Raw genomic sequence first — 23,636 nt, 5'->3', positions numbered from 1 at the left:
AATTAACTAAGTTCATCATCAGAATATATAGAGCAAACTTACCTGGTGCATAGTTCAGTATTTCAAAACACAGAAATGTAGAGACAGAACAAAATTCTGGGGCCTGGGAAAAATTTTTTAGCTATTTAAAGTGTGAAGCACTTGACAACTAACAGCAAGTATGCAGGAAGAAATCTAAAGTGCAGAATAAAAGTCACATTTTCACAGGTTCTCAAAATAGCAAAATATTATTCATTCACATCTCAGATTTTTTCTTTTTGCAATAAAAATAAGATCAGGCTTTTAATTCTGAGAACCATAATTTATAAGTTTTCCTTGATAATGCACAGATATTTATAAGACATGGGCCGATTCTAATTATTCAATGGAATCTCAACCTTAGTACTAGAAAATACTTTTTTACACTATGAAGTTCATTTAATTCTGTCTTTTCCTTCCTCATGATGTTACCTCCCCCCCATTCCATAGCAACTAACTGCTCTATCCAAAATGTATATGAACAAGCACAGTTCTTTTGAGAATTTGAAGTTGCCGTTAAAATACTTAGATACAGATTGTGTTAGCTAATCAACAAAACAAACAAGCAAGCAAAATAGAACCAGACACATGGAAATAAAGAACAAACGGACAGTGACGAGAGGTAAAGACGGAGAGGGATGATGGGGGAAAGAAGGGGAAGGGTCAAATCAAGGAACACGTATAAAGGACCGATGGACAAAGACAACAGAGAGGGGAGAGTTGAATGTGAGAGGGGAGGGGAGGGCAGAGGAGAGTCATGGGATAAAAATAAGGACAACTGTAGTTAAACAACAATAAAAAATTATAAACGAATAAATAAGGCTCTATCATACTCACTGGGGGAAAAAAAAGACCACTGCAATCATATGATTCTAACAATTAGTAAACACAGCAATGACAAACTGTAACAGCAACAAAACAAATATCTTAGAAGCAGGTCCGTTGTTAATAGGGAAATGCCATTTTTATAGTCTGAAAGGTACCGTGTATTTGGTTGAGTCACTGGGAAGGAACCTGGCTATTTTAGCCATACCAATACATCTGGTCACATTAGGTAATTATAGGGTAGGAACAAAAAAGCAAGAAGATATTAAAGAATACAAAATATTATGCATGCATCATGAACTTAATTTAGAATTCTTTGTGTTTCATAAAAAATGGGAAGGTCAAAAAAGTGGAGGTGGAAGAACTGAAAGAACTTCAAGCTGAAAAAAGGCATGAACTGCAATTATCTTCATATGCCCTATTTAGAAAACCATCTTGAAGCCATCTTTCAGTGTTAAAAAAAAGAAGGTATTTGTTGACTACATTTTTAATCTTTCCATTAATTAGTTACGCTTCAGAGCTTATTCATTAAACACCTTAGGGTTTTGACACACTAGAGAATTATGTCCCTTCCAAGAGACTGTTTAGAGGCAAGGATCCAAGAGGATGAAACTGCACCTGTTTTGTGAATTCAAAGATCTTAATTAACTTTAAAATGACCTCCCTTCTATACCTTTCAACTGGCAAATGAATCAGTACTAAGAGAGGGCAAGGCCTGCTTATTTCTCCTATCAGATCAATGTAGACAAAGTCTCATTTTTCCAAATGTACTCAGATGTTAGGGATACCGTTTCTGTTTAACTCTTACAAGGCAAAAAAAAATCATTAGACAAGATGAACGAGGACATATTTCAATGTTCAAAGCCACAATTCACGAAGAAGATAGAATGGTTATAAATATCTGTGCACCAAATAACACAGCAACAACCACTATAAAGCACAAACTACAGGAGGTGCGAGGAGTCATAGATAAAGCACATTAATAATAAGATACTTTAACATGCCACTGTCTATTAAAGTGTAGATCAAGAAGAGGAAAAAAAATAAGAAAAGGCCAGAAGACCTAACTTAAGGTAGAAAACCTAAAGATATATATCAACCTTTGCACCCCGATAATTCTTGGAACTTTTCACTAAGTTTGTAATTATTTCAAAAGTAAATTACCACCAAAAAAATGGAGGAAAAAGAGGGGAAGTAAGGGGAGGGGAGAGCAGGAGAAGGGAAGGGAGGAGAGGAAGGAGAAGAAGCAAAACAGGAGGAGCTGGAAAGGAATGGACATCATCAAAATGTCAGGAGTAACCATTTTTCTCTCCCTTTCTTAAAATATTAAGCAATCTTGAGCATTAAAGAAACCATTCCCCTAATTTTAATCACAAAATAAAGTATTTCTGGTCTAGAAAAATCTGAAAGCATGCCTTCCCAATGGAATCCACATGGAGAAGTCACAAATGGTGTGATGGTCTGCTGGCTCCGTTAGGGAGGGCCCTCCTAACAGGGTCCAGGCCCTTCAAGCAAAGCACAGGCAGCAGTGGGCACCTAGCTTCAGTTGCCTGGAATACAAAACCTGCAAATGGTGTGAACACAGCATGGGTCTGGGCCATGGCCGGTGTGCTCTCTGGGGCAGGATATGCAGTCATCTCTCTCTTGCAGCTTCATACTGGTCTCCTGCACAAAGTCACCGGGAGTCCACAATCTTGTACATAATCCCCTCAGATTGCCTCTCCTCTAAACCCAGACTGGACGAAAGCTCAACACCAGGATGAGTTCCCCACATTTGTCTCTTCATCTGTCTCCTCCTAGATCATCCAAACCACAGACTGGGGGAGTGCAGGGACTTTGCTGGGTCCCACTGCACTGATGCAACCCCACCAGACCGCTTATACCTCTGTCAGCATGGTGCCATCCCCACCAGTCCTGTCTACTTCTGCCTTGAGGAGATCACTTCCAGGTCAACACATTTTTTAAAAAAATGAAAACTGTCTGACTGCTTTTTGGTGGAACTAATATTTGTTAGAGGTCCATGGAAAAACCAAAAGGTTGCCAGAGAGGTAGGTATACAAATAACTTGACTCATTAAGCCCAGAAATGAAAAGTCTCTGAATCCTAAGATTTTTGAGGGGATAAACAAAAAGCATACACTCAAGGAAATAAAATGTGACAGATATGTGATGAGATTGGTCCAATACCCAGAGGCCCTGTGTTCATTTTTACTGTGTCACTGAGCAAAACCAGCTACCATTTGATTTTAAAAGAAAAAGAAAATGCATTTTGTCTCTCTCACTGAGCAAATGATTGCAGCTTAGCAGACCCAGACTGCACTCAGGGCTTTCTCCAATTTTTTTTTAAAGAAAAGAAGTTACGGAGATGAAGCCGTGACGAAGAATATGGGGCAAAGCAAATGGCAATGAGTACACAGCTGAGGTAATTTATCACAACGGTTCTCACATCACTGTAATATATTTGATATCTGTTTGCCCAACCACCATCGACATGAACATGCAGGAAAAGAAAACACACATGTTTGGGACTTGTGTTTTATCCTCTTCTTTAAGTAAACAAGAATGGTTGTAGTATGTATACACTACAAAGGATTGTTCTAACACAATGTACACCTTGTATGAAAGATTACATACAACTCCCTTCTATTCCGGGAAAGGAAGCAGAACAAGCACTAAGTGGCATTAAACGCACCCCCAGTGCTGACTCTAAAATGCTGTGTGAATTTTTCTTGCAAAAAAATAAAAATAGTTATTAATTGAAATGTAATGGTAACTATAATATTATTTCTAAGCAGATAAGAAAAGGTTTACCAACAACAGTGTTCAGTCATCTGTGACCCTGAACCATCTTCTCCAGCTCTTACCAATTCTACCAATTTTACAGTACCTGTTCTCCTGTGAGGGGTCACTGTTTCTAGGTTCTCCATTCTGTCTTTGCCAGGCAGTTATGCTTTTTGAAATCATTTCTCCATTTCTTGTGCTGGAGTTTGCTTTTGCAGTTGCTAAAATACATCAGCCAATCTTGTACTTACGACAGTTAAGTGGCATTCAAGCTATGCTAGGTTGACCTCAGAAGCTAAAAAATCCAGTAGTTTAAAATTGAGCTCATTTTTCATGAGACACAAGCCAGGAAAATGTGATCAACAGGGAGTTGACAACCTGCAATTCTAACTTATTTTACTTGAGGGAAAAAACATGGTTGATTCTTCTCTGACCTCATTATCGCTTCCTTTTATATCTATGTGAACATCAGGAGCCTGCTGCTGCTATCTGAGCCAAAATAATCTAAAATATCATTTAGCATTTGTTATAACTACATATATATATTACACTGGACCCAAACATGAATTTTTTTAAATTGTCATTTATATGCATTGTCACTGCTTTTTTTGCTAATACAACTAACTAGCAGGTCTCTAAATTATGGAATAAATTTATTAACCAAATAGTTTTCCTGGTTTGTGAATGCACAGAACCAGCTTTAAAGGCCTAAATTTATTTACATTGTGATTACTCCGGTATAATGGGTCAAATTCATTTATTTTCTCACCACTTCCAGCTCACCACTTAGGTCCACTGGGATTTGGTAAAAAGATTTAGGGTAAATGATCTAACTCAAGGTCTGACTCATTTACTAACTAGCTGGGCAAGTCGCTAAACTTTAGGGGCCTCCCTTTGCTCATCTTTAAAAGAAAGTGTTGAATTACACAGCTTCTATTGCCCTTCTAAAAGTAACATCCTGGATCAATTCCCCAAGCCATTTTCACACTCATCAACAGGGAGGCACAGCCGGTTAAGGCCATGACCTACTCTTGTCTAAAAGGTACTATCCTATTGTTGCCAAAGAAAGTTTCATCAAACCTTCACACAGCCCGTTGAGCTGCGACGGATACTAATGTTCCTTGCTGAAGTAGCATTACTAGTTTTCATTAAGATTCATCATCTCATTAGTGACCCGATTTCTGAAGTCAGCAAGCAAAGGAAATGTCTCTTAAGAAACCCGAGAAGTGAAAATCTCTAAAACTGTTACGCATTTGCTACTACATTAGGAAAGTTCACAGTACCTAAAATAGCCACCACCTCATCATCCTGGATGACTTCCAAGGATCCTGACACCACAAAGCAGAGGGCATCCACACTTTCTCCAGCATGGTAAATGAGGTCCCCGGGAGCACAGTGAATAGTTTGGAATTCTACTGCCAAGGCGCGCAGACACCCATCGCTAGCCAATCGAAAAGCGGGATGTTCATTAAAAACCTTCCGGTTGAGATGAACACAGATATCAGCTCTCATGTCCTTGGGGCAGATAGACAGAACCTGAGGAAAGTGAAAAATAAATAAGTGAGAAGAAAAGAGAAAATATGGTCATTTCAGAGAAATTCATGCAATAAATATTTATTGACTATGGCAAAGTCTGCCACACACTGTATCAGATACTCTGAAGGAAAAGTTGTAAGACTCGGCTCTACTCTCAAAGACCAAATAATCCATGAGACGGGCTGATGAGCATACGGCCTATCACAATACAGCACCACATTGTGAGGCTTTGAGAGGGGCATGGATCTCTCCATAGAACAGTCTTCAGGTGGGTCAGGAAGAGTCAGAAAAACACGTAACGTAACTGCACCCAAGAGCCAACTAGAACAGGGCATTAGCATTCATTTTTGTATAGTTTCTGTTTTAGAATGTTTTATGACTAAATGAAAATTCAGGATAATGTTCTTTATTCCACACTGAAGGTAGTTTTATAGAAACCAGTTATAAGAAAACACAATCAACAAAAGCACCTTTGCGACTTTACATGCCGTCACTGGCTGATGCAACTCCACTTTATATGTGTTTTTTCCCCCACTCTGAATTGCTTTTAATTTTGCAAATGCATGTATGTCCAGCAAGTGAATTCACTGGCCTTCCGTAGGGCTTAGGCCACTGCAAATGTCAATGCCGGCAAAGCGGGCGCATCATTGTGCTGGCAGTCCTTGCATCCTGGTTTCTGACTCCTACAGATTGCTGAGGGCAACAGCAGAATCCAAGCTCTAGGCATCCTTTAGAAGAGTCGGGGTTATAGAGCTTTCATTGCCAATAGCTTTCAGACAGGGCGATTAAAGACCCAGATTAAAATGGACATGGTCATCATATTTAATCAGATCATCATCATCAAGCAAGATGTGATTACAGAAGTCAGTATTACCCACTTTAAGGATGCATGTGCAAACTCAGTTAGAATCTTCTCCCAATCCCCTTGGTAAACTATTTCTTATAATCAGAAATAATTTTCTTTGCTAGGCTTTAAATCCCTCAAGATGAAGTCTAATTTATACTGAATAATGTTTTAATACAAAATAATTTTCTTTCTTACACTAATTTCATATTAACCTTTAAAAATTACCTAAAACTTAAAATAATCCCCTGATTGTTCTTTTTTTTAAAGATTTTATTTATTTTGATAGAGGGGAAGGGAGGGAGAAAGAGGAGAGAAACATTATTGTCTCTTGTGCGCCCCCTACTGGGGACCTGGCCCACAACCCACGCATGTGTCCTGACTGGGAATCGAACCAGTGACCCTTCGGTTCCCAGGCCTGCACTCGATTCACAGAGATACACCAGACAGGTCCTGATTATTCTTTTCATTTGGAGCTCACTATCAATGAAATGTTGTTTTACACAGTGTTCCCTGTGTAACACACAAGCCTATCATAAACGTAAAGACCATTAATTAAATTACGCTTTCCATACCCCTTTCTTCGACCCCTCCTAAAGCTGTATATATCAGTTCACATACGGTATTTTCCGGACCATAAGACACACCTAGGTTTTAGAGGAGGAAAACAGGGGAAAAAATTTGAAGCAAAAAATGTGGTAAAGTACTTAATAACATAAATAACATAATATTTCACCAATGTAAATGTAAACAGAACTCAACAGCAGCATTAACAACCATTATTCCTCACAAATTGGAGGGTGCATTTTATAATCCAAAAATACGGTACTTAGTATCTCTGTGGGGGACGGGGTTATACTCCTTCAAATTCCTATAGGCAATAGCAATCGGCTCACCTAGATTTCAAAAAAAATCTCATCTTGGAAGAAAATAATACCTAACAAGAGCTTCAGGAACAATTGACACTTTCTTTCCCCATCAGTTGTTTTCCATAACAATGTAATGTTTTCTTTAACATATTAATTTTTAGTGACCTCTGACAACTTAGTCATTCAGTAGGCACTCAGTGGGTTTCTTCTGTAGGGCACAACACTGTGTTAAGCCCCATGGAACTAGAAGAAGAAGTAAGATACTGTATTTGCCTTGGAGGAGTGAACCGTGCAGTAGGGAGAGGTAGGCATGTAAAGACAATTATAATACAATGAGAAAAATGCCAGAGCGTGGCCAGGTGACACAAGGCATGTGCTGCTGAGAAGTCATACTTATTTTTTTTTAAGATTTTATTTATTTATCTTTAGAGAGGAAGAGAAGGAGAGAAGAAGAGAAATATCAATGTATGGTTGCCTCTCATGAGCCCCCTGCTGGGAACTGGCCTGCAACCCAGGCATGTGCCCTGACTGGGAATCGAACCTTGATCGTGTGGTTCACAGGCCCATGCTCAGTCCACTGAGCTACACCAGCCAGGGCTTGAGAAGTCATTACTTATGACTTAGGGCAAATCTATCATTTACTACTTCTGTAACCTAAGGTATACAAAATCTATCAGTACCTCTAGAACTCATGTTATTTAATCTCTCGAAACATTTGTGAAATGGGTTGATAGTGTTTATTTCATAGGCTCATTACAGGAATTAAATAAAAGTTTAGCCCAGTTTAGCCTTGTACATGGCAAGAGCTAAAGAAATGCTGTTTTTTTATCATCCTCATCACAAATGAGTGTTCCTACAAAGTTTATTGTCACTTTAGCTCCCTACGAAAGCAATTTGCTATTTTTCATTTTCTACCCCTGTCTAAATTCTGTATCATGGCTATCTGATGAGATTCCAGGCACAAATAAGGATATATTTCAGCATGAACCTAGAGATATCTCAAGTTGAAAATAAAATTAGTGCTAGGAAAGCAGAAAAGTAAAAATAATTTTAAAATACATACACATTAACATTACACTGAAGAGCTTAATGGAAAAATGGGTTATCCTATTTCTATCCCATTTACCTTAAAGGATTTTTTATTGTTTTAGATTCATTTTGGTAATAATCATTTTATGTCTTCTTAATTATTTCTTTCAGGATTCATGCTGCAAATGAAATCTTCCAATGTTAGCAACATCCTGTGTTTAGTAGTATATCAAAAGAGGACTTTTATTATTTTAAGTGCATCTTTCCTTTTTGTTTTACTTCACTCATGACAGATTTATTCCTTTGACTGACAGAATAGGCCCAAGTGCCGATGTCATAAACAGACAAGTTAAAACTTAATGTTAAAGTAGACCAAAGCCACACCCAGCTCTTTCCCATCCCTAGACAGAGCATATGCCTTACGCAGTATATCTGTCATTCAAATATGAGTAAAGTATTATTTTTTCTATAAATGAAGACACTAATGAATGTCTTAGGTAGTAAAAATTTAGTTCTAACTGATAAAATATAATTATACTTCAAGATGACACTAAGACCCGGTCCATTAATCCCAATTTCAATGTACCCTGCCTTGAATGTCCAATCCAGTGTCTTGTCAGACCCCTAACGGGGATCTCATAGTCATAAAACAAATGAAATTACATTCCAATAGAAAATATTCAAGTTCAACTGACTTCTGTTTGTCTTCAGACTGATTATTTATCCCCTCTCCATGCCAGGATATGTATAAAATTAGATTCTTAATTGAGAGAATAAGTTTTCTCTTTGGAAGAGCTATGGTTGCACATAAGGAATCATTTTAGAATTCTGTAGACAAGCCCTGAAAAAAATAATGCCATGGTCCGGAAAAGAAAACTCTTTTGAAATTATTTATGATACCAGTTCCAGATTAAGAGGTATCTTAACAGACATCCCTCTGGCTCCAAAGATCTAACCTCAACACTGCAACTAAAGACAACACAAATACGATCATGTTATCTCACTTTCCTAAAATATCCGATGGCTTTGCTTCCCCAAGTAAAGCCAAAGTCCTAACCAAGCATACAAGGCTCCTTATGATGGGATCCTCCTTCAGACGCATCCCTTACTACCTTGCTCCAACCCTGCATTCAGTCACATGACATTTCTCGCCTCTCTCTCTCCTGCATACCTTCTCATGACTCTGCCTTTGTACCTCCTGTTCCTTCTGACTGACATGCCCCATCATCCCCTTCTCTGCCCAGTCAACTCTGATCCATCCACCATTCAGAGACCATCCTCTATGTGCCATAAATTCAATGTACACACAGCTCTCTCACAGAACTTGGTAGTGTATAGAGAGGGAAATGAGAAGAAGTGTTGTGATCTATATTGTTTTAAAAATAGTAACAATGCACAATAGCAAGATTAAACTGTCACAGAGTTCAAAGAACTTTAACTTAATGATTTCAAATTTTTATTTTCAGCAGTACAGTGATTCTTTGGTTTTTAATGAAGTACTGCCTTATGCCCACTGTAAAGCTGATACAAGCAGAATTATGCTAGGTGAAGCTCTGATGGGAAGGCAGACTCCCAGGCAGGGATTCGCAGGGGCATTTTCAGTCATTCATTTAACTCACAGCTATTGAGTGCTACATATGTGTTAGGCTAAATGCTGGCTACTACGCAGGCCATCGGGATCCACGAGCAAAAACTCTCCTAATGCGTGCCTTCCTGGAGCTCCCAGTCAGGGAGAGCTTGAAAAATCTCTGTTCCTAGCCCAGTGTCCTATTTCACAGATAAGGCGACTGTACAGCATCAAGGTTATGTGATTTCCTCAAGGCCTCTCAATAAATTAGCAGTAAAACCTAAAACTTTTGACTTCCAACTCTTAAGCCATGCTCCTCAATGAAGCTAACCAGGAATGGAAGACAGCATCTGGCACTTGCTGATGTTTTCTGCTTCTTTGCATAGTACACAAATGTAAATGCTGATTTCTGAAAATTCATTTAGAGTCCAATTAATCAAATCATAGTTTGTTTATTAGGAAATCACTGTCACCACCACTATCACCACAGAACTGCCTAGATTTCTTTGCAAAGCTGTTTTAATTTCTAAACACTTTAATTTTACCTCCAATAAATGTATTACATGTTTTTGTTTTAGCATGTTGGTAACAACATAAGGATTCATTAATAAACTATTTATTTAACCCATTACTATCTGCCAAAAGTCAGTCGTCTTATCTGAAATATAAGTTTTAGTATATTTATGAAAAGAACCTAAGCTAGATATTGGCATAGAAAGAACATTTCATAAATGTCAGTCTCCTGAGTTCCCCTTCTCCATCACTTTCATCCATTATGGTATCAGTGATTTAGAAAAAGCTTAGAAGAGTGAGCGTAAATAGTTTAATTAGAGACCAATGGGTTGAATCAAGATCCTCTGAGGAAATGTTTGACTGCAGAGAGTTAAAAGAAGGCAGCTTTATCCTCTCTCTTATTCATTCTTTGAATAAATTAAAAATGTATTTGAACAATCTTTACACACAGAAGGCATAAAAAACATGAAAAAAAATTTTCTCCACTACTTACACATATTTACATACCAGTTTCATAAAACTTGAATCTCTAAAGGTTTATTTCCTGCTATAATCACCCAGTATTTTAATACAATCATTTCCCTTGCCATAAAATACTGATTTAAAAATATGATTTGAATCACTGCATAACATTCCATTATATAAATGAACACAATTCATTTAACCACTGCATTATAATTGGATATTGAGGTTTTTAGTTTTTCAGAAATCAAGTTGTAACAAATAACAAGTTGTAACAAAGAAATCAGGTATAGTACGTGTATCTGATTAAGAACAGGTTTTTATAGGAGTAAAATTAATGGGTAAAATAGAAAATAACTTTTAAGTCTCTTGACAAATTGCCTTTTAGAAGAGGTGTACCAAATTACACTCCTACCGGTAGTGTATGAGAGTATTGATGTGTTTTTATTAAGCCCCCTGAAATCTTCCATTTGCATTAGAAAGAGAAAAGGTAATTTATGTGAAACAGTAGATTTGTGGAATGTAATGACATAGAAGGCTAGGGAATGTCAGTTTTTAGCCATCTCCTACCACTGCACCCTAGTTCAGGGACCAGAGACTGGCCACTTTAATTAATCTATAATAAATTTCTAATGTGAAAATGGGGGTAATAAGGATTTCACTTTAAGTGTCTGAAAGTACTAAACTAAATAAGGCTCCCTCTTGAGTTCCATTACTGCTCTAAAGTAAATTATTTTACTGATTATCTATAAAATCCTCTATCAGGAGTAATGAAGTGTCAGCTATTTTTAACAATAATTGACAAATGAAGAAGAGTCCCTGCTTTCTTCCTTAGGACAAAGGAATAAATGCATTAATGATATTATTGAAGCTACCACTGACATTCTTCAAAATTACTACTTCCTTTGATGCAATTAAATTATGCACTGTTGATTAATCTCTCCTTGCCAATCCAATTAATTGGTATTAAGTTAGTGAAAATCTGTGGGAAGATTCAGCCAAGTGACATTTAAACACCAAATATTTTCACAATATTTCCTGGGAATGAGGTGCTCAAAGACTGCCAACAAATGAAGTAAAGTTCTCTACGGGCATTCAATTCTCATCCATTTTATGGAAAGAAAAGAAAGCTCATATTATTAGAAAAAAAGGCATAATGAGTCAGCCACGTGGACCAGGAAGAGCAGATGTCTGGATGTTAGTCTGCCAACTCCTGGGGTTATCAAAACCTCCAAGGAATTAACTCAGGAACAATGTAATGAAATAAAACCAAAGCAAATCAACTTTCATTATTTAAAAGTGAAAGGTCATATTAGCAAGAGAAGACTGTTATAACCAGTGAGAGATTATAGGTGAAAATTCCTGGGTTTCACTTTAGAGATAAATTTCCTGTGAACAGACTTCAAGTACAAAAGTGAGGCTTAAGTTTTTTGTTTAAAAAACACAGAGAACAAACTCTATCATGTTTTTCATGGTCTTGATTTTGCAGTACGCAGTAAGAAAAAAATAGCAACTGTTACCATTTTTTAATTTCTTAAACCAGCAGATGCTTGGGGCAACTAACTTCAAAGTTAGGACTGATGAAATTCAGACACTCTGTTCTCTATTCCTAACCTCATGCCTGTCCTGTTTAATGTGCATATGTTTGATTAAATAAGAATACCTTTCAATGTGTGAACATCATTTCTAAAATTATAAATGTATTTAAAGTATATTTTATTAGTTACCCAGAGTGCAAATAATATTGGAAACAACCCGCCACGATCTTTTTACAGTTACCTACAACAAGGGAGGTTTCCAGCTTCTCAGCTTCTTTAAAAGACTGAGTTCCTCATGAGCATAGCACGAGGAAATGAATGGGCACTTCTGTTACCTGGCTCTAAAGCTGAACATACATATGTACCTAAAATAAGGTCACTTTTCTTATTTACATGCATCCTAAGCTCCATGGGGGAAATATATATATATACATATATATGTATACTTATATTTATCTATATTTATCTATATTTATTTATACATGAGGTCCATCTGGAAAAAGTCCAGCCATTGTTAATATAAAGGGAAAGGTTTGCACAACGTAGATGTAACCTGGCAGCCGAGGACAGTGGACTGGAATGTGCATGCCTGAACAATGATGACTTCACTGTACTAGTCAGTGGGGTGAGTAGACACTGTTGAGTGAGCACTGTTCAATGTACTGTGTGGCTGTCACATTCAAAATGACTGAGCGAGTAGAACAACAAATCTGCATCAAATTTTGCATTAGGCTTGACCATTCCTCCATGGAAACTGTTTGGATGATTCAGAAGGCCATATCTATGGGCAACTGGTGATTGGTAGCTTCACTGACAGCACACCCACTCATGCATCACATCTTACCTAGAATTTTTTGGCAAAACATCAAATGTTTTGCCAAAACATTTGGCAAAACCGGTGACTCAGCCCCCCGACAGCCCAGATTCTGCACCCTGCAACTTCTCCATTTTCCCAAAACTGAAATCACCTTTGAAAGGGAAAAGACAAAAACAAGGGGGGTGGGAATGGGAGGGAGGTGGGGAGGGCTAGGGGGTGGGCTGGGATGAGAGTAAAAGGCAGAAAACTGTACTTGGACAATAATTTAAATAAATAAATAAATAAATAAATAAATAAATAAATAAATAAAAATTTAAAAAAAGAAAGGGAAGAGATTTCATCAGCGAGATTCAGGAAAATATGACAAGGCAGCTGATGGTCATTCCAACAAAGGATTTGGCAGTGTTTTGACCAATGGAAGGGACACTGGGAGAACTGTGTGAGGTCCCAAGGTGTCTACTTTGAGGCAGAATGAGGTGTCATTGTCCTATGTACAGTGTTTCTTGTGTCTTCTTCAATAAATGTCTCTGTTCTCCATAGTGCATGACTGGATATTTTATGAACAGGCTGCATATTTATATACTTATTTATTTTTAAGTTTAAGAGATATCTTTAAAATTCATTAGTATTCTACAATATCCTAGAAACCAAATTATCGTCTTTTTGTGAGAGCATGTTGTGTTAATGTTATTTAAAACATTTGGGGGAAATTAGGCCTAAATGAATTTTGGTTTGTGTATTACTTACATTAACATTTGTCATCAATGTCTTCATCACTGAGAAACCAGTCACGCCAGTAACACTATTCATAAATCAAACCTATCACGATTCTTATTATCGAGAAAATAGCCATGAATAACAAAGTAAAAATGTTCTTGAACAGAATAGATGGACTGTCACAGAGCATGTAGGTCTTACATGTAACAGACACTCTCAGGTGTCAGGTAATGCTGCAAGGAACCCTATCAGAGGCCCCAAATCCTGCAAACATGATCTGGATTCTGCCTATGGCAAATCAAAGACAGCAGGTTGACAAATTTTGCTGGAGGTGAGAGTATTTACTGTAAGGAAAAGAAACAGGTGAGAGCCAAATTCCAAAGAAACATTCAAAAACCTGACACATAATGATGAACATATGGAAACCAAAATTAAAAACATAATACCATTTATAATTCATGAAATGAAACACTGGGTATGAATCTAACAGAACACAGATAGGATCTGTACCTTGAGAATTACAAAATGCTGATGAAAGAAATCAAAGAACATCTAGATTAATGGAGAAATATATCATTTTAATGCATTGGAATAACCAACATAGTAAATATGTCAATTTCCACCAAATTGATTATGTGTTTAATGCAATTCCCCAAAAGTCTTTCTATTGAGATAGATAAAAAGCTTACTCTAAAATTTATATAAGGAGGCACAGTATCTGGAGTTGCTAAGACCACTGATAAAGTAATAAGGCAGTAGGAATTGCCTACCCAATGTTACAACATACTCTGTAGCTGTATGGACAGCATAACAGAGTGGGGAGGGAAGACAGCCTTTACAACAAATGGTGCTGGAGAAATTAGATACACACATTTGCGAAAACACACACACAAAAAACCCTTTAACCAGACCTTACGCTTTATCAAAATTAACTCAAAATGCATTATGGATTTAAGTATAAAGTATAAGGTTATAAAACTTGAGGAAGATGAAAAGATAAACTACAAACTGGGAAAAACATTTACTTGCAAATCGCATACCATACAAGAGATGAATATCTAAAATTTATAAGAAGTTTTAAACTCCACATTAAAAAATCCAATCAGAAAATGGGCAAAAGGCTTGGAAAGATATTTCACTGACAAGACTATACAAGACAAAAAATAAGCACATGAAAATATGTTCAACATCCTTAACCTTTAGGGAAATACAAATTAAAACCACAATGTTTGATCATCAAACCTGCCTAAAATCAAAAGTAGTGATAACCCTGCTGAATAGTAAGGATACAGATAAATTAGATTGCTCATATACTGCATAAACAAATTGTATATCTACTCTGGAAAGAGTATAACAATTCCTCACAAAACTAAATGTGAGCTTAACAAATTAACCAGCAATTGCTTTTATCCCAGATAAATGAAAACTTTTTGAGTTCACTCAAAAAAACTATACCTGCATGTTTACAGCTGCTCTATTTGTAATAGCCCCAAACTGGAAACAGCGTAAATTGCCTCATTCTGGTGAATGGCTGAACAAACTCAGTACAACTGTCACATGGCATACTACTCAGCAATAAAAAGGAACAAACTATTGCTACAGGCGATAATGTCAACAGATCTCTAGAGAATTATGCTCAATGAAAAAAGCTAATCTCCAAGTTCTTCACGATTATATTTATATAACATTCCTGAAATAATAAAGTAAGAGAGAGAGGATAAATTAGTGGTCGCCAGGTTTTAGAAAGGTGGGTGAAGAGGGAAGTTAGATGGTAACGGGAGATCCTGCTGAGGCAACTAGTCTGAACTTAACTGGTGGTGGTTACATGAATCTAAGCTTGTGATAAAGTTGTTTGGCACAGAACCAAACAGAGAGGGAGAGAGAAAGAAGAGAAACAGGTGCATTTAAAACTGGTGAAATCTGAATAAAGTTGATGATTTCCTATCAATGTCAGATTCCTAGTCGTGAGGGAAACTAAGGGTACACAGAATCTCTCTGTATCAGTTCTCATGACTGCATGTGAATCTACAATTATCTCAAAATAAAACTTTTTTTAAAAGTTACCGTTTTGAATTAGCAAAAGCTTGAAGTTTTGTTCCTCCCTTTTGAGAGCAGAACAATAGCCCTCCCCAATAACCAGAGCCCCCAGAACATCAAGTAATAACAGGGTGTTGCATTTGGTGCCATTAACACACTTTCAGTGCGTTACGTTCCATTAACTCCAAAACCCTTGAGGAGGCCCCTCAAACAGAACTCTGTGTGCCTTGGATTTACATCTACCAGCTTGACAAGATTAGCTGAGTCTCACCAGGGACAACTGTCGTTTGTCCCTCAGCTCCAGAGTAGACTGAAAGCCAAACCCCTGAGTTGAGGCCTTGGCCTCTAGCACAAAGCCAAGCACTATGGCCCCAAAAAACTCTGCTCTGAGAAATCAATTTGCAACCTTATAATTTATAACAGAGCTCTTCATAAAATATTCCAGTTTTATTTTACATGCCCAGAACATTTCAAAACTGTACTGAAATTTTGATATAGATGAAGAGTTTGGCCCTCAGTGATGTTTTTTTAACTGAACAAACTATACTATACTTTTCTCATTAAAAAATCCTTTATTTATTGTGTAGAAGTTTTTCAAATTTTACCTGATCTAACAAACTGAGGCAGCAGCATCAAAGAAAAGGAAACAACGCCTTCCTTAATTCACAGAAGTTTTCAAACCACTCCCAAACTGTTCTACCATTGTTTACTATTTCATTTGTTCACAGATTCACTGGTCACCCATGAATGCCAGAAACATGCTATGTCTTTCAGATATAGACCAAAAAATACATAGCCACTACCCTCGGAAGCCTCTAGTCTATTGGATTAGTAAGATGTTTTAACAACAACAACAAAAAGTATATTATTTTATCAATGAGATGTGAGTAACATACTGGGAAAGGCCAAATACCTGAGCAACTTCAAGAGCACCTTCCCTAGGATGGGCAGTAGTAGCCTTTCACCTATTTGTGAAGTCACAGAATCATGTATTTCAGTGGAGGGGCAAACCAAATTTCCTTTTCCTAAGGTTTAAACACAGCTCAGCAGGAATTTCAATACTGCTTTCTTAGATTCAGTTCGGGTTTTGAAGGAAATAGAGAATGAAAATTCTAACAAAAAGTATACAATGCAGGTATTGTTGATTCCATTTTACAAAGGTTGGTAAGCGACCCAGGGTCTGGGTGACTTTAAAGGCCCTCTTGCTCTTCCTATCACACAACAATGCTTCTGAATACAGAGACCGCAGAAGTTTATCCCAGGTCAACTGTAACAGTTAGGGGCACACTGACAACATAATCTAGGTCTCATTCACAACGTTCCACTGTGTTCTTGAAAACATTTCTTGGAAGATCCTCAGACTGGCACCCTGCTCCTTTTTGTAATCTACCTGACAACACTCTCAACAACTTATAACAACCTCACCACCTCTCTTTCCCCTGAGTTTTCTAACCTTTTTATTTATTTCTGCTCTCAAACTAACCTTAATCTTCTCCCACTCACTGCCATAATAAATGCAATCATTTCTGCATTTAGCTTATCCCTTGGCAAAGGTTTCTGGCCGAATCAGAAAGCTCACTCTGATACAAGGTAGTGATGGTCATTGAGAGCCTTAATACAACATTGAGGCTGGTGGTGTGGATAACATGGTCATTGTGGAATTAAATACCTCTAAACACGTCTGTGACAGGCACGCTGTTGCGCACCGTCGGCAGCAGTTCATTAACCAGATTAAGATTCTCAAACCATTGACCACTCCGAGTATTTTCTCACTATTCATTTAACCCCTCCTGTCTTCACTTTTTGAATGCATAGCATAGATTCCAACTGTCCACCATTATAAACACTTCCTATTATTCTTTATATCTATGAAAACCCATCCTTGACTTATCCCTCTTTGGCTAGATAACATCGCATAACCGCTGAATGCTTTCACTTTAAAATAATGAATATACACTTATAATGGGCACTCATCAATACCTAGCATCTCTATTATATTTCCCTGATATTTTCATATTCCCACTGGTAGGATATTACCTTGGATTTTATAATAACAGTTCCATTTTCCAGGAGGTATTGGGCTATATATACAATTTGGGGAGTACTGTTTGTTTCAGGCATGCTTTCCTGAATTGTAAACATTAGTTCTGTTATTTTTGTTTTATTTCATGTTTTGATAGGCACCAATTATATGTATATTAGGTCTTTGTGCCCGTCTTCGTTAGATCTTCTATTACATGTCTGCACACTTTACACCTCTTTATTTCTATTTCATTAGCTTTTTGCTTTCCTCGTTTAATCTTCTATGTATCTTCTTATAATCATTATATAACAAAACATTGAATATAGGCATCTTATAATTCTTTTTATAATATTATTTTATCTTTTTTCTTTTATTTACTTTCTGGTTTTGATCAGCTTTCTATACTTTTCTATATTGCAAATCTTCAGATTTATGACTCATGAAATACTTTCCTATCTTAAATTGCTTGTTTCACTATTTAATTTAATTTGAGGACTATATTAGTTTTCTTCTGTATCATAGCTTTTTGTGCTTTTGTGTTCAAAAGTTTTGTTTTTTATTTATTTTCCATCATCTTAATGTGAAAGCTTTTTTTTTCTGTGTATGATTATTTGTGATGTATTCTTTTAACCAGCAATCGTAGGTGATCCTCCAGATGCTGGGGAGAAGGAGGAAGTGAGTAAGGAAAGAATGTGTAAGGGGAGGTGTCTTCTGTATCTTACCAGATTTCGTGGTTCAAAGCTACCTTCTGTTACTATGGGTAAGTGCAGTCTCTTTACTAGACAATATAATTTGGACTTCTTTTCTTTTTTCTTTTTTATTGTAATTTATTTATTCTTAGATTTTTTTAAAATTACAGCTTATATTCAATATTATTTTGTATTAGTTTCAGGTGTACAGCATAGTGCTTAGACAATCACATACTTTACAAAGTATTCCCCTGATATTTCCAGTACCCAACTGGCACCATACAGTTAATACAGTATTACTGACTATATTTCCTACACTGTACTTTACATTCCCCTGACATTTTATAACTTCTCATCTGTACATTTTAATTCCCCCACCTTTTTCACCCAGCCACTCAACTCCCCCCAACTCTGGCAACTATCAGTCTGTTCTCTGTATCTATGAGTCTGTTTGTATTGTATTTGTTACTTTGTTCATTAGACTCCACATGTGAGTGAAATCATATGGTATTTGTTTTGCTCTGACTGGCTTATTTCACTTAGCATAATGCTCTCTAGGTCCATCTATGCTGCTGCACAGGGTAATAGTTCCTTCCTTTTTTATGGCTGAGTAGTATTTCATTGTGTAACTATACCACAGCCTTTATACCCACTCATCTGTACCACATTTGCTTTATCCATTTATTTGTCAATGAACATTTAGGTTGTTTCCACATCTTGGTGACTATAAATAAAACGGCAATGAACATGGCAGTACAAATACCTCTTTCAGATCCTGATTTCAATTATTTTGGGCAAATATCCAAAGTGGGATTGTTAGATATGGTATACTATTTTTAATTTTTGAAGAACCTCCATACTGTTTTTTGTAGGATCATCAAGCTAACACTTGTTTTCTTCTGGCTCTTTAGTACAGCAATCCTAATAGGTACAAGGTAGTATCAGGGAAATGGATTTTGACTCACATTTCCCACATGATTAGTGATGTTGAGCATCTTTTCATATGCCTGTTGGTCTGAGGTTTTTTATAGGAAATATCTATTTAAGCCCTTGCCTAGTTTTAAATTGGGTTATTGTTTTTTTACTATTAAGTAAAAAGTTGTATGAATTCCTTATATATTTTGGTTATTAACCCGTGTCAGATATAGCATCTGCAAATGTTTTCCATTTTGTAGGCTGTCTTCTAAACTCTGTTGTTTCTTTTGCTGTGCAGAGCTTGTTAGTTTGATGTAGTTCCACTTGTCTGTTTTTGCTCTTGCTGCCCATGCTTTTGGAGTCATATCCAAGAAGTCACTGCCAAGGCCAATAGCAGGAAGATTTCCCCTGTGGTTTATTCTAGGAGATTTACAGTTTCAGGTTTTATGTTTACATTTAATCCATTTTGAGTTGACTTATGTGTATGGTATACAGTAAGGATCCAATTTCATTTTTTTGCGTGTGAATATCCAGTTTTTCCCTACACCATTGTTGAAGACTATCCTTTCCCCATTGTGAATTATTTGCACCCTTGTCAAAGATCAGTTGACTATGTATGTATGAGTTCATTTCTGGGCCCTCTATTCTGTTCCAGGGTCTATATGTCAGTCTTTATGCTGGTAACATACTGTTTTAATTACTGTATATTTGAAATATATTTTGTAATCAGGAAGTATGATGCCTTCAGTTTTGTTCTACCTCAAGATTGTTTTCACTCTTGTGGTCCTCTGTGGTTCCTTATGAATTTTAGAATATATATATATTTCTATTTCTGTAAAAAATGATGCCATTTTTCAATATATAAGTCTTAATGTCTAGAACTAATTGATATGATGTGAAGAAGTGAAATTGAAATTTTTTCCTCATATGGGTATCCACTAATCTCAGTAACATGTATTGAATGGTCTTACCTTTTCCACTGATATATATGGCCTGTCTCTATCATACTATACAAAGTCTCCTCATAAGTTTGGAGTTATTTTTAAACTCATTAAATTGTATCATTATCATATGTTAATTTGGTTATCCCTATGCCAAAAATCACACTGTCTTACTTACTACACATTACTCCTCCTCATTCGAATGTTGCATCTGTCTTCTCTACTCTAATAAACCTCCTTTTATCAAGTTCACCAGTAAACTCCATGTTGAAAAATCCAAATGAAATTATTCACACTCAATTTTATCTTTATTAATCTTTTTTATTGTTGTTCAATTAGAGTTGTCTCCATTTTCCTACCACCACCTTCCTCCACCCCACCCTCAATCCTTCCCCCCTTTAGCTTTTCCATGGGTCCTTTATACATGTTCCTTGACAACTCTTCCCCTTCTTTCCCATTATCCCTCTCCCTCTCCTCTCTGGTTACTGTCAGTTTGTTCTTTATTTCAGTGTCTCTGGCTCTATTTTGCTTGCTTGTTTGCCTTGTTGATTAGGTTCCACTTATAGGTAAGATCATATGGTATTTGTCTTTCACCTCCTGGCTTATTTCACTTAGCATAATGCTCTCCAGTTCCATCCATGCTGTCATGAAAGGTAGGAGCACCTTCTTTCTTTCTGCTGCATAGTATTCCATTGTGTAAATGTATCACAGTTTTTTAATCTATTTATTTACTGATGGGCACTTAGGTTGCTTCAAGCATTTGGCTATTATAAATTGTTCTTGCTATGAGCATTAGGGTGCATATGTTCTTTTGAATTGGTGTTTCAGGATTCTTGAAGTATAATCCCAGCAGTGGATTTACTAGGTCAAATGGAAGTTCCATTTTTAGTTTTTTGAAGAAATTCCATACTGTTTATCTTTTAAAAGACTTCAACACAGTTTTTCATTTTCTTTCTTGGGTTCTATTAAATCAAATATTTCTGCTTTTCATCTGATATCACCAGCCACTACTCAGTGTCTTTTCAGGCGATTTTCTTTTTTTTAATTTTTATTTATTTATCTTTAGAAGGGAAGGGAAGGAGAGAAGGAGGGAAATATCAATGTATGCTTGCCTCTCGTGAGTCCCCTGCTGGGAACTTGCCTGCAACCCAGGCATGTGCCTTGACTGAGAATCGAACCGCGATCATGTGGTTTGCAGGCCTGTGCTCGATCCACTGAGCTATACCAGCCATTTTCATCTACTTCATCTAAAAGTAGCATTTTTCTCTGGTTATACATTTCTTGCTTGTTTGTTTTGTTGATTAGGTTCCACTTATAGGCTAGAGTTGGGGGAAGTGGTGGGTAGAAAATGAAGACAACTGTATTGAACACCAATAGAAAAGTAGCATTTTCTTTTTTTTTTAATTTTTATTTAATTCTTGTTCAAGTACAGTTTTTTGTCTTATATTCCCAGCCCTACCCCCACTCCCCCCCCCCCAGTAAAGCTTGATCTTATGCTCTTTTCTCTTTCCTAGCAATAATATCATTTTGAGGCCCTGGCTGGTGTAGCTCAGTGGATTGAGCGCAGGCCTGCGAACCACACGATCGCGGTTCGATTCCCAGTCAGGGCACATGCCTGGGTTGCAAGCCAGTTCCCAGTAGGGGACTCATGAGAGGCAACCATACATTGATATTTTTCTCCTTTCCTTCCTCTCTAAAGATAAATAAATAAAATATTTTTTAAAAAAATCATTTTGAGTGATTATAGCTAGGTCTTCATGGCTTTTTATACATTAGTGGCTACCAAATTCATACGCTCTTATGAAACCCAGAATTAAATTCATTAATAAATATTTGTTGAGCATCTACATGTACCAATCACTATTCTAGGTGCTAATTATTCAAGAGCAAACAAAAGAGGCAAAACTGCCTGTCTACACAAAATGTTTGTTCTAATAGGATACAATCAATCAATAAAGGAGTAAACTATATATATATATAACAGTTCAATTATGAGAAATTCTATGAAAAAACAAAATCATAGACAGTACCTAAGGACTTTAGAGATGGAGATGTTGCCATTTTAAATAAGATAGAAATCTGACAATCTTATCCAGTAACCATAAGGAGAACTCAGCAAACCAAGAACTAAAAGCCAAATCTGGCCCACCACCTGTATTTGTATGGCCAGTGAATTAAGGATGGTTTTTACATTTTTTAAATGGCTTTTAAAGTCCAAGAAAAAAATTTTTATGACATGTAGAAATATACAAAATTCTAATATGTCCATAAACACTGTTCCACTGGGACATAGCTATATCTATTTACATATTATCTGTAGCTCTTTTCATGCCACAATGGCAAAGTTGAGTAGCTGAAACAAAGATTCCATGGCCTACCAAATCTAAACTATGTACTATCTGGTCCTGTACACAGAAAGTTTGCTGATCTGTGATCTTAATCAAAATGATCTGTTGCTTGCAAACGAGTAGCCTTACATGACAAAGCCCTCTTTGAATTCAATGCCAGAAGACAGTTTCTAACTCTTTAGACAAATGTGTTTGCTTCCTTTAATAGACAGCATTTCTCTTTTTAATTAAGTTGTCAGGAAAATCAGAAGCTTGATATGACTAAGTTCAGTGACAATGACACTCCAGATGGCTGGATACACCTCTGTTGTGTTTAATCCTTTACCTAAATGTGTATGTGTAAGAGTTTATGTACGTCTGCTGTCTTGTTTTAAATTGATTTTAATTTTATGACATCTATAATTGTGTGTAAAAGTCATTACAAATATGAACAAACATAAGGATAAGTTGTGTTTGGTATACTATTTTAAGAGGTCATCCTTAAACCTATAATGACCCACCTGACTATCTTTCTCTGCTAAGGGATTTAAAATGACGGGATTAACCAAGTACATCTTTAATTTCATGAACAGATGTAGTGCTACCCTGTGATGAAAATATTCTCATAATTTATGTAACATAATATTGTTACACATTATTTAAGGAAAATATGCAATATCACTTGAAAGGCTTTTCTCAAGACCCTTTGTAAATAATTGTGCAGGAAAGTACAAGTCTCAATCAAGTAGAAAATTTACTTCTGTGAAATAACTCATGCTGATAGTAACATTCTTATGTACACTTGCCAAAAGAGAAAGGCAGTATGTTAATATTAAATAATAATCTCAGGTCACACATTTTTTTAGTTGGAAAGTAAAAGTCATAAGATTTAAGATTTGGGCTTTTCTATCAGCTCTTCTAATCCCCTATAAAATACCTTAAAAATGAAGTATCAAGAAATAAAAATTAGTTAGGTTTTTTGATTGTTTGTTGGCTTGTTTGGTTTGTTTTACCTTATTCTTAAACATTTTACAATAGCTCTCAAGAAGCCAAATAAATGAAACTCTTTAACTGTGGGTTTATAAGAAAATTTCATTACAAGAACTTTCCTCAAACCGATTAAAGGTAGCCCTGGCTGTGTTGCTCAGTTGGCTGGACTCAGTTGGTTGCTGATTTGAGTCCCAGTCAG

At 36.5% G+C, this 23,636-nt stretch overlaps 1 protein-coding gene across 1 annotated transcript in view; it reads right to left on the bottom strand.

Annotated features, from left to right (window-relative positions):
• The window catches only part of KCNH5 (potassium voltage-gated channel subfamily H member 5), a 266,667-nt gene that overhangs the window by 65,418 nt on the left and 177,613 nt on the right, over positions 1-23,636 (bottom strand). The window contains exon 9 of the mRNA XM_037031623.1: positions 4,907-5,159. Within this exon, the coding sequence (XP_036887518.1) occupies positions 4,907-5,159 (253 nt within the window). The remainder of the gene's footprint in view (positions 1-4,906; positions 5,160-23,636) is intronic.

The sequence above is a fragment of the Sturnira hondurensis genome, unplaced genomic scaffold (genome assembly GCF_014824575.4).
Source record: "Sturnira hondurensis isolate 20B ecotype Veracruz unplaced genomic scaffold, ASM1482457v3 Scaffold0021143, whole genome shotgun sequence".
Classification (NCBI taxonomy): Eukaryota; Metazoa; Chordata; class Mammalia; order Chiroptera; family Phyllostomidae; genus Sturnira; species Sturnira hondurensis.
This window is presented reverse-complemented; position numbering and strand designations above follow the sequence as displayed.